Raw genomic sequence first — 12,444 nt, forward strand, 5'->3', positions numbered from 1 at the left:
AGTTTCTACTTTAAATGATGAATTGATAGTTTCAGGATTAATCCTCATTAGAACAACTTACACACATGCACAAAGCTCCTTAAGATGGGTCACATGTATCAACATAAAAAGCTGAGTTTTCCCACCAACTTTACTTGGAATTTTTTCCTGCCTGCTACCGTGCAAATTTTCTGTGTAGTCTGGGTGAGTCAATGTATGAACACCACAAAAAATACTCCGAAAAAATCCCCCTGAGGGAGATAGAGGGGTTGATGATTTTTTTCGTCACATGTCTAAAAGAGATCAGTGTAGTCATCATACTGGTAATAATCTGCTTCATACTACTTCTGCTTGTTGTGAGGTGCATGTGTGAACAACTGAAAGGAACATTTCAGGAAGTGCATCTATGAAAACCGCTGATGTCCCTTCTCCTTAAATCTCTCCAGTAGCCTCTTAATAAAGATAGAACAGTAAAATACTTAGCATTGAAAAGAGTGAATAAAAAGGGGTGGGCCATGTACTTAGTTTAGAATGATAACAGTAAAAAGACAGGCATCACTGACCCAAGAGTTCCTTTTAATAGATTCACTCCCAGTCATGTCAGATCACTTCTCAGATTTCAGTTCAGCATGAAACACGTGAGAAAACAACGATACATGGATCTGTCTCCCTGGACAATCAAAGAAAAAAAACTAACCAATGACCAGACATGTACTTGAATTGAATTCAGCGTGCATGCAGAAGAAAAGTAAACTTCACTCTGTCATTTGATCAGTCAGCACAGACATGAAAGAGAAGGTTCCACTAAAAGGTTCCTAGTTCAGTCTTAGGCAGCAGAATTTAGACATTATATCAATAAATATGGATGACGGGAATTAGAAAGTTGCTGTCAGTGAAAGATAGTTTTGGAAGTCCTTTTAAGTAGCGGTGTGGTTTTGAGTTTCTTCTACAATAAGCAAAGGGGAATTGTTACTAATGTCCTCAGGTGATGTTCAAGGCACCAGCACGACTCTAACGGTGTTGGTGTAACCGGAACCTGGGCGCCAGCCGGTCACAACAAGAGCCACATCACCGGACTTGAAGAATTTGCGGTGCTTGCCTTTGGATAGAGAAAAGATAGGTGTTAAATAATATGAAGGTAATTAACAGTCAGTCAATCTTTATTTTTATAGCAATTTTCATACAAAGCAATATAGCACAAAGTGCTTTACGCACAAGCAGATACATACAAATACATGAGTTAAACAAAACTTCTGGCTAAAACGGTTATTTGGTGAAGTACTTTATAAGAAAAATTAACACGAAAAAGCTCGTAAACACTCACCAACTTCCAGGGCAAAGTTCACACGCAGGTCGACGTCCTCGGCCCAGACGTCGTTGGCAGCCTTGGTGTAGAGAATGGGGTACACGCCACGGTACAGGTGGGCCTGGCGGGCAGTCTGACCACAGCGGGTTACGGCAAGGATGGGGGCACGGGGCCTGTACCTTGACAGCATGTGAGCAGACCTGCAGATGACGAGTATAGATCAATTAAAAGCCCAACACTTATACACTGTCACATTTAAATGCCATTATGGCCTCGATACAACATAAATGCAGCTCAATGATGTCATCCACTAGTTTATGAGGAGGCATTTTTAAGCTCAACAGTGGCAGCTGCAATACAGAAAACATTGACTCTGCCAAGCTGTCAGTAAAAATAGAATGTCAAAACAGAATCAAAACTGATTATTACAAAAGACAATCAACCCCTGTGTAGTTTGATCTCTGATGGCCACTCTCACAGACCGTTCATCAGAGACAGCGTCTGTAGAATGGAAGTTTAACTAAAACTTTCAAAATAGAATCTGATTAAACTTCCATTTAGGATAAGGATTAAAGTAATGATTAGGACACCAAAAGTTTCAAACCCGAGCTGAAAACCCCAATAACAGAATGTTTAATTAAGCTGAGTCAACAGTCTCCTTACAGGGGAAAAGCTTATCCTCCATGAAAACATTCTAACGCAGCAAGAGTAGCTTATGCAGCTGCATTAGCTGCGTAAGCTACATGGATAATGTAGCTATCTACCTAAGCCAACATTGCTACATTTATTTCTGCTGTTTAAATTGATGTTTTAATATTGAATCTGATGGAGTTTCCTTGGCATTTGGAGCCAGCTTTAAGGGGAGATTTGACAATTTAGCTTACTTGCACATCTGCTTTTACTTCATTTTTCAACACTCACTTGCCATAGAGAAAATTATTTAGCAAGCTAAACACATGCAGCAGTGTCAACAATTTTTATTGTAAAGCACTGACTTTATGTTAGCTCTTTTTTACTCTCCTCTAACTCCAAAGGGCAATATCTTTCTTTATCCTTTTTTTTCACTTACATATGATTACAGAGACTAGTCAACTGGAATCCATTTATTCCTATGGGAATAAATCAGTGATAACTGACATGCCTGAAAAACTCCTTCCCGTTTTTATATTTTTACTTTTGTGATGGATTTTGGAGAGGTCATATGACTGTGTGCCAGCTCGGCTGGCTAGCTAGCGTATTAGCCTCATATGTAATACAGTTAGATTAATCAATATGAAATTCAGCATGATTTATCAGATGATATGATGTATAGTCAGATCATCTTGGTAGCTTAAAATATATTTATACATTTAAGTAAAAGTTAGAAGGCATACAAATAAACAGGTACAAACATTTGGATGGCTGAATGGGTTAGCTTAGCTTAGCTTTTTGGCCATTCATACATCTTTTTGAATGAAAGATTTCTCAAAATATGCTACGTTCATGGCAGGCAAGCTTTCAATTTTTCTTCACATGCTGTCTTGTGTTTTAGTCTCTGTAATTCTCTGATCACATATTCTAACACACTAAATGGTGAAAAAAATCATCCTCTCGCCATGGCTTCAGGCCCCCATTAAAGAAATGCATTTCCTTGCAATGGACACTAAGAGGCATCTTTTGTATAAATGGACATGGTTAATACTAAAGCTAAATACTTCTCTCTTTGTTGCTACAGTATATGTGTTAAGCTCCTGGCAGGTAGTGTACAGTGGATTTTAAGAGTTTCTGAGTTTTAACAGGTAAATTGACATGATGAAAGCTGTAAAGAGGAGGCTCCATGAGCTGAGAGTTAAAGTGTCCAGTTCTTCAGAAGCCTTGAAATAGTAAAGAGATTGCACCTTCTTTCACATACAGCACTCATGTAATCCATTCTCAATGTAAAAAGCATTAAAGTCATCATTATTAAGAAATCCATCCTGCATTACTCTGTATCATGAGTTGTGGGGATGAACTCCCAAATGAAGAGCAATGATCAGGGAGTTAAAATTAACTTGTAAAATGTCAGGGTTCAGATCCTAAAGGTCAATAGAAGAGCCCAGGGTGTGAGTACCATAACAGTTGGCATACTTCATCAGATCTGAGGGCTTGTGTTAAAAAGGCAGTGGAGGTGGAGGGATAGAGAGATGGAAAAATGCACCAGTTTGCTGTTTGCTGACAATGGGTGCCAGCGAGAACATTATGACTCAGAATGCAGAGGAGATTTGCAGAAGAGATTTTTTTTTTCTCACCTTCCAGACTTGGTGAGCACGATGATGGCGCTCGCACAGCATTTGAAGGAAGCTTCAACTGCACCAATAGCAATGGTCTCTGTGGGGTCACGGGTCAGATGGGAGGTGCGACGGAGCTCCTCAAACATCTGCCTGTGGAACATGGCAGCCTCTGCCTCACGGGCGATCTGAAGATTTGAAAGTAAAAATAACACTAGAGTCAAGCTGTAGTCACAAGGGTTTCTGCTGCAGAATTAGTTTGTATTATAAAGGACAGAACAAAGGTAAGTGAACCTCAGTACAGAGGTTTTCATACCTTTAAGCACACTGACACATGAAGCTAAACAACAGCGATGGCTGTGACGTCCAGGGATGTTGCTTTGCACTGCTGATCCTCAGACACATGCTGAGTGAGTAACATGATCACACTGTTAAAGCACAATGCAAGACAACAAGGTGTTTGGTAGTAGATGGACAAGAGAAGAATGAGTGCAACAGGGACTGTTAGATAAAAACAATAAAGAGTTATGAAAAAACAGGATGCTCTCATAATGGAACAGTTTGAGATATATATTTAATTAAAGGGTCTGTAGTGTCCAGCTTTCAAACAATTAGAAATTTTTGCATGATGATTCTCAGAATTTCTGCAGTAATTGCAATATATCCCCTTTTTGATGCATTTTTAAACTACTTTGCATTTTACACTAATTTTGTTTCATTTTGGACTTCTGTTTTGTCTTAACCTGAGGGTAACGACGTCATGTTTGGATACAGATCTGATTTTATTTTATAAGAAAGTAAGGAACTTTGGGTAGATCAAAGATTATGATGTGAACTTCAATCCATCCATTCATTTTCTATACTGCTTATCCCGCTGGGAGTCGCAGGGGGACTGGAGCCCATCCCAGCCATCCCAGCCATTGGGCTGTCTCTATATGTTGCATATCAAATTTACAGGTATGGTATGACATCTTAACTTATCAAATCTGATCTTGTCACATAGCACACTTTTTCTCATGATAGTTTAACTTTATATCATATCTTACACTTTATCGTACCATAGTGTATTACATTTAAGCATAATATTTCAAATATTGTGGTATGGATTGGTACTGCATCATAACATAACTTATTATACTGTAGCCCATCTTATAATAGCAAAGAGCTTCTTATCATATTATAAGCTATCATATCCTGCATCATATTCCATCACAGTGAAATGCATCCTATTCAGCCTTATAGTAAGGCACTGTATCTGATCATATTTAGTTAGTTTTAGATAACTATAATAGCCTAAATAAAGTCATATAGTAAATTAAACTTAATATATTCCTTTATATGAGCAAAACAAGCAAAAACATTTGCATGCATTGTGCACAAAAATACTGAAAAAGACAAAACACTTAAAAGGATGTTACTAGACAAGGCTTGTCTTACCATGTGCTGTGTGCGCACGGCCTCCAGAGGGTAGTCTCCCTTGGCGGTCTCACCACTCAGCATGATGCAGTCGTTGCCATCAAGCACGGCATTGGCGACATCACTGGCCTCAGCGCGAGTGGGGCGGGGCTTCTTAGTCATGCTCTCCAGCATCTGTGAAGTACCAACAATACTTCTTGATAAACTCTTCTCTTAGGACATCATAATATACAGTTATATAAAAAAAAATAGTTGTTTCAGTGATGTCACAGACCTGTGTAGCACAGATAATGGGCTTGCCAATCCTGGTGCATCTGCCAGTCATCATCTTCTGGGCGATGAAGACCTTCTCTGTTGGGATTTCAATACCCAGGTCTCCACGGGCAACCATGATGCCATCACTGGCCTCCAGGATCTCATCAAATCTATCAGACAAAAAAAAAAGTTAGATTATTTTTTCCCACGATTAATTACTGCACAGATTCTCAGAGTTCACCCACCTGCGCACACCCTCGTGGTTCTCCAGCTTGCTGATGATCTTGATGTCCTTCCCCTTCTCGCCCAGAACTTTCCTGACAGCTTGAACATCAGCAGCCTTACGAATGAAAGAGGCGAAGACCATGTCAACACCCTGCTCCACACCAAACTGCAGGTCCTTAATGTCCTTCTCAGACACAGCGGGCAGGTCGACGGCAGCTCCAGGCAGGTTAACACCCTTCTTGCTACCCAGCATACCGCCGTTCTCAATCTCACACATCAGGTAGTCATTGCCTTAGGACACAAAATGAAAAGTAACCTCTTAATTTTGATTTTAAATCATCAGGAAAGATAAGCCAAATAGATACATTTCCTGTGCTCTTACCAACTTCCTTGACCTTCAGGGAAATCAGACCATCATCAATATAGACGTGACTTCCAGTCTGCACAACCTTAGTGATGTTCTTGTAGTCGAGCCACAGAGTTTTTTCATCACACTTTTCCATCCACTGGTCATCGAGTGTGAGCTTGATGGTTTCACCCTTCTTGAGCTCAACCTCGGCAGTGCCGCTCTAAAAAATAAAAAAAAACACTGTGTAAATATTACTTACAATATTTTTTGTATGAATCAAAATAGCCTCTTTGGAGCTTTTCATTGTTATTAGCAAGAACTCACGCCCTTGATGAGACCAGTCCTGATTTCTGGTCCCTTGGTATCCAGAGCGATGGCCACTGGTCTGTAGTCAACAGATCCTGGTGCAAAGCTCTCAGCTGCCTCACGGATATTCTTAATGGTCTCGGCGTGGTACTGTAGGATTTTGAAAGAAATGTCATCTATTTAAAAACCTTCATTATTTCCCCTCAGAGACAAAGATTAACTCTAAATGTCTCACATTTTTAAGCATCAGTCTAATGAGAGGTGGAAAAACTTGGTCCTATGGTCCCACAAATAAGGCAGCCTTGGTTACATAACTAAATACAGCAGACCCAAATGACAGCTGCAACAAACTTTTATGACATTGATCAGTTTGTGGCCAGCTGCTAACAGAGAGGTGGCAAGAGTTTCTTTAACATTTGAATTTTCTCCTTTAAAGCAGGGTGATTAAAAATCAGTAAACACTACGTCTACTTGTACTGATCTAGTAAATGCTTAACACACACAAAAACATGAACATGTTTTTAAAATAATCTGAAATATTCAAATCTGCAATACTTTTCTGGTCACAAATGAATGTTGTCTACTTATACTGTTGCTGCTGGACAGACTCTCAAAAACAGCTATAAATAGCTGCTCTGACCACTGACATCTCAATAACATAGGGGTTACATCTATTTTGGACTGCACGTAACAAATCATGAACTGCCTTGTTGTGATTTTCTCAAGTTTTGACTGACAATTCTATCTTTTTTGCTATGATAAACCTGCCCTTTAGCCGTGCTGTACTACACAGACAAGTCAATAGACCAGTCATTGGAAATAAGCAGCACTGCTTTAACCTTTGCAGCTCCTCTGGGTGTTTTCACTTGGACTAATGATAGATTTGACGGCTCATCCACTCAGGTGGCAGCGTAAAAGGTATGAGGCATGACTTTTAAACGGGACAGGTCATCAGTATAGTGTGGAGGTTCAGCAGATCACAAGCAACAACAGGGACATGGCTCTGAGGGGGCGAGCACAAGCTTATAGATCAGATTACAGGCACAGACAGTCACAAGTGTAATGTCACGCCGATAGCTGCGGCTGTAAAGGGTACATTTGTACTGAGTCATTTGAAGAGGGTGAGGAAGCTCCTGCTGTGCTGCACTGTCAGGGTTCAGACTCTTGACTTACTTCATGTGTGCCATGAGAGAAGTTCATTCTTGCAATGTTCATTCCAGACTTGATCATTTCCTTGGCCATGTCCACAGACCGGGAGGCAGGTCCTACATAGAGACAGGCAAATAATAGTGAGGGCTAAACTTAAGGGGGGTAATGTAATATTCAAGAGTATGAAAAGGGATGAATTCACTGGGTTTGTTAATAAGTCTGACCGATCGTGCAGATGATGCCAGTGTTGCGAGACACAGCAGGTTCAGAGTCGATGTCCAGCAGACACATATGCTCAATGAACGTGTCAGCCATAGCAGCATGCATCTGCTGCGTATGGATGATGGAGGAGCCCATATCCTTTGTCTTTGACATGACTGGTTCTGAAAATGCAGGAAACTTCCTGTGGAGAAAAGAAAAGGAGAAGAGGGTGATGATCAACAAGATTTTTCATTGAACTGTTGTCGAAATCATGACAAAAACGCTCCCTGAATCTTGACATTAAAATCTTGTCATGAAAACTGTATAAAAAATATAAATTATGAGCTAAAAGTCTTACAAAGTTTGAATATGGTCCCATCAATCATGTCAATGGAAAATGGATACTCATAGTCAGGTGTGACCTCTCCGTGGATTAATTTAAGCCTGCACCAGTGGTGAAAGTGACTGTGCAAGCTGACCGAATGGCCAGTTCAAAAGAGCAACAATGGCAGTATGTGCCCGCCTGGCTGCATAATCCCACATTCCAGCCAGAGTTTGTGCAGCTGAAGAAGAGGAGCGGCACACTTTAAACTAGTGGCTGCAGGTTGTTCACACAAGAATAACTCCTTAAAACATGCAACGTATGCTGCCTGTGCGTGGAGCAATGACTGCTGAGAATCCAAACAATGTTCATTACCAGGAAAGCAGAAATCTTAGGATTTGATTACAGTCTGCTGTAGTGTAGGTATGCAGCTGGTGTGTTGTGTGTTGTGAGAGAATGCATGGAAACATAAAGTGCATGTACCGAGCACATCTCTGCTGTAGCATTTACCAAAGATAACATGGTCAGCTGAATGTATGTACAGCATAGACAGCAGAAACTTATCAGAAAACTCAAAATATAGCTATAATATGCAGCATCTTTCATCAATTTTGCAGATATTTCTGCGAAATGCTGTCCACAAAGGCTCCTTTACATCAGAGACTTCACGCATAATGCTGCAATTTATCCCATTATTTTCATTTTTAAGCTACAAAAGCTGAGGACATATTGGCATCATAATTTATTTCTCCTACAAGGTGGATATGCACAAAAAGCAGAGCAAATATGCAGAATTACAAAATGCAGACAATGGTTAAAAGATCTGTGAATTAACTAGTTGGTTAGAGAAATACAGCTAGCATGTAGGCCTAGTTAGTTTAAAAGGCATTTTATTCGAAGTACATGAAGGCTGTTGAAATCCCTCCTTATATTATAAATGACAAGAAGTAGATTAAGATAAAAGCAAATTTATGTATTTAAATATGAACTGTCAGTAACTACACAAAATGTATGGACAAAGACGAATTAAGAAGCATTTAAAAGTAGGGCTGACGTTTTTCTAAGTTTGTTCAGTGGCTTTTTACCTTTTTAAAACATACCGAGAAGTATGCTTTAAATACATATTCTACCTCAAACTAATAGAAAATTCCTCTTTCTTAGTTTGTCTCTAAGCTAAGTCTGCCAGCTGTTACTCACCTACTGGGTGAACTTTGCAGGGACCAAGACGCCACTGCTCTCAGCTCAAGTGACAGTTTTTATCCTCCTCACTAACCGGAACTACTTTCAAAGTGAAAATACACGCGACGGCACAGAAAGTAGGGCATGACGGAGAAGAACAGATTAACAGTTTTGATGAAAAATAAAACCTTTATTTCCACAGGATTTTTTCTTTGTCATTTATGTTGAAAAATTATCGAATGTTATTCTTACTGAAAGTGTGAATAATTTACAAATATTGAGGGAGTATACAGCACAGGTGCAAGTGATATTCGCCTGCCCCTTCACAAATCCCTGCGCTGATACTTACGGGGCTGCGTCACCGGTTGATACCCAAATTATCAACAGAAAAGGTTAAGTGCCTGTCTGAAATGGAAGCTGTACCACTTTACTGGAGTAAAAAGATTAATAATCATTTTTTATAGGCTATAGATTTGTGATTCATTTTCTGAGGTTATAAATTTTATTATATGATGGAATGACCTGTCTTAAAAAAGCATGATTTCACTTAGTTTTGCCAGAAAAAGACTACAAATTTAAGTTTCCGTTTTCCTTTTTTAAAAGAGAGCCAAAGGTCGTTTTGCAGCATTTTTTTTTTTAATCAGCAAGGCTTCTTTTGAAAAATTGCTCATTTCTGCCCCCCTATGCAAGTCACTTTTTGGGTCATTTTAGACCATTTTGCTTGAATTGGAAACAAAAATGTTCATAAAATATTTGTTTAAAGCCCTTATCAGTGCATTGAAAAAATAACATGACTGCCTTGAAAGATATAATATTTCCTCTACTTTCATCTCTTCATAGAGACAAAAGTGTTTATTTAGTTTGTATCTCTTTTCCATTATATTTATGATATTACCTCTATATTATCATACTTGTTTTTTTTAAATAGGAATCTTCAAGAAATCTCATGATGTCTTTATTGTCTTGACCAATATGTCAGTGCCTTTTTTTTTTCAAACGTGGCTAGTTTCAATTTTCCATGTATTTAAATTATTTAGACTACTCTTCCTTTTATAGTCAGACCTGTATCTCTGAATATTTAGCAGACAGAACCTCTTCCTTGCATCTGTTTTGGCATGTTAGACTTCCTGACAGTGATGCATTATGCTCCACTGGACTGTAAATGTGTCTGTAATTTACTTAGAGTTTTAAATGCAGTAATATCATATAGGCAACAGAGTTTGCAGTGGTGACAGGTGACATACTTTTCTAAAAATACATGTAAACCCGCCATATGTCTTTCAGTCGAGGAACAGTATGCTATGGTACATATGCTCAACCGATACAGTTGTGCCATGCATGGCTCTGTAAAACATGGGATCGGATGAAGGACATACTGTACCACATTAAACTAGATCCACCAACAGTCAGAGTCAACATATAAATGTTCTCTCCTCCTTGGGAGACTATCTGGCCATTTAATACATTCAACATGTGCTGTCTCACCTCATTTTAAACTACTGATGGGAAAACTCCACTTTATGTATGTATAAATACATAAATACATCTATTTAAAAAACTGAAATATGATTAACATTCCTCAGGTTTATAGCACAATTTTTTCCTCAAAATAATAAAAAGCAAATAATTTAGTATTTGGCTAAAATATGTGTTTCATTGCAAGGGTTTACCCATCATTAAACCTCTCATTATTTTAATTTGGTGCTAGGAAGGCTGATTGACCAGAGAAGGTGTGACCAGCTTCACATGAAGGATTTATGCTGTTTTTACCACAACTTCATATTTTTGTGACATGCAGTGATCTGTTGGGAGAAGGAAATTTAATTCCCAATTGGCTTTCACGCACCTCCCATCCATTTAAGGATTTTTATAGCCATGAGGGGGAAGCCAGCTTGATGCCAGCTGAGCTACCACCTGCAGAAAAATGTCCGCAGCCCTGAAATATGAATCCAATGACATCCCATGAAATGGTGACAAAAGGTTGCCAGAGGACTTGGCTTTAATGCAGTCATAATGTAAGAACAACTCAGAGTGATTGTATTGATCTAGGAGCAATATGTGTGATAATTGTGGTCCAATATTCCAGAACAGACAACACATGGACAACAGGTAAAGAACCTAGGTCAAAGGGTCCATGAATTATAAATGCTTATGTATTTTCCTGCATGATAACATCTTAAATCAACACAGCACACTTGTTTACAAGTGTGTAGTGTAGTCGTGCTGCAAAAGTGACGCAATATCTTTGTATAGTATGCAACGTAAAAGTGCTTCATTTTGAGTGTGCAAGCATGCCTCTCCTAGGATGCATTTATCAAAAATGACATTTCACTAGTAAAACAAAATTTAAAATGAATAATAGAAATAAGGAGAAACAATCATGTGACAAATTTGTATGAGAAAAAAAACTATATAAATCTATTTGAGAAGACATTTTTAACAAAAAATCACAGTTTTATGGCTTACAGGAGGCTTGACTGTACATTTTGGTACCAAGTATGGACAAACTCTGCTGTGATTTCCTTTCTGTCTCAACAGCTCCCTCCTGTGGACGACTCTTTGAAATGCCCTGATGGTGTTAACATGCATAAAACGAGTGTTATACACTAAACTGTGGATTAAATGTTGAGTGGTTGCACTTAAAACAGACTAAAAATACTTCCTGATGATCCTGCAAAACAGCAAAACAGTTATTGCAATGCTGGTTCAAGGAAATGTTGAACTTAATCTTGACGAAATATGTAAAATCATTTTGAATGTAATATTTTTAAAACAGTGGAGCCAGAAAAAAAAAACATTAAAATAAGGTGTATGATTTAATTTAGTTTATTAATTTCCAAACTGTATTGTATGTGATGTGTCTATAATGTCATGTGAAAATTTTGTCAGTATGTATGTTTTTTGTTTTTATTTTTTCATTATAATTATCATTATTATTGGCTGTATGTGTAGATTTGGCAGTTAGGACCTGCAGTGTCCCTGGTTTAAATTTCCCATTCTTCCGTGTCTGTATTTCACTGTCATCATCTATATTTATTGTGCATATCATTTTGTGTTTATTCCAGCTGGCCTTCTGATATTTCCCGTTGTAGTCTGTTTGGTAACTACAACAAATGCTATAGATCTTATATAAGGTGGTTGCTGTGGAAATCTCATCTTTGTATCCTCCGGTGTAAACCTGTTTTTCATATATCTTGTGTTGAGAGAGAAGACTGCACAATTATGATATAACAGCAGGTGGAAATGAGAGGGGTTGCATACTGGAACATAAAAACTGCATCCAATATAAATCAATATCTCTTCATAAAAAGAGAGTTTCTCGCTGTGTCTTAGACAGGCTGACTCATCCCCAGAGAAATGTACCTTTTTTTACATTCTCATGCACAGCCTAAAAACAACTAACATACCCTCGCCCTGAGCCTAATCTTCATATACAGTACAGGGGTTCATGATATTGTGCCCACCTTCTATAAATAAACAGGGCCACATTACAAACGCCCACTTGTGTCTA

The 12,444-nt window shown here is 38.5% G+C and overlaps 1 protein-coding gene across 1 annotated transcript; it reads right to left on the bottom strand.

Moving 5' to 3' along the window:
• Positions 1-534: 534 nt before the first annotated feature.
• On the bottom strand, positions 535-9,009 carry LOC121515738 (pyruvate kinase PKM-like). Its single transcript, XM_041796687.1, has 11 exons — positions 8,952-9,009; positions 7,456-7,634; positions 7,256-7,347; positions 6,101-6,232; positions 5,810-5,996; positions 5,448-5,718; positions 5,222-5,372; positions 4,969-5,121; positions 3,553-3,719; positions 1,304-1,485; positions 535-1,078 (listed from the first exon to the last, which is right to left on the bottom strand). Exons 2-11 carry the CDS (start codon positions 7,604-7,606, stop codon positions 972-974), a joined length of 1,593 nt encoding a protein of 530 aa, XP_041652621.1. The 5' UTR covers positions 7,607-7,634; positions 8,952-9,009; the 3' UTR covers positions 535-971.
• Between the last annotated feature and the right edge of the window lie 3,435 nt (positions 9,010-12,444).

This window comes from Cheilinus undulatus, linkage group 9 (assembly GCF_018320785.1).
Source record: "Cheilinus undulatus linkage group 9, ASM1832078v1, whole genome shotgun sequence".
Classification (NCBI taxonomy): domain Eukaryota; kingdom Metazoa; phylum Chordata; class Actinopteri; order Labriformes; family Labridae; genus Cheilinus; species Cheilinus undulatus.

What these genes read in the sequence shown, in the direction of transcription:
- LOC121515738 (XM_041796687.1), bottom strand. Translation starts at nt 7,606, where the DNA reads ATGTCAAAGACAAAGGATATGGGCTCCTCCATCATCCATACGCAGCAG. An exon ending in CCGTGCGCACACAGCACATG is followed by an intron (nt 3,720 to 4,968) that starts GTAAGACAAGCC and finishes TCAAATCTTCAG; the next exon opens with ATCGCCCGTGAGGCAGAGGC. An exon ending in GTGCTCACCAAGTCTGGAAG is followed by an intron (nt 1,486 to 3,552) that starts GTGAGAAAAAAA and finishes CGTCATCTGCAG; the next exon opens with GTCTGCTCACATGCTGTCAA.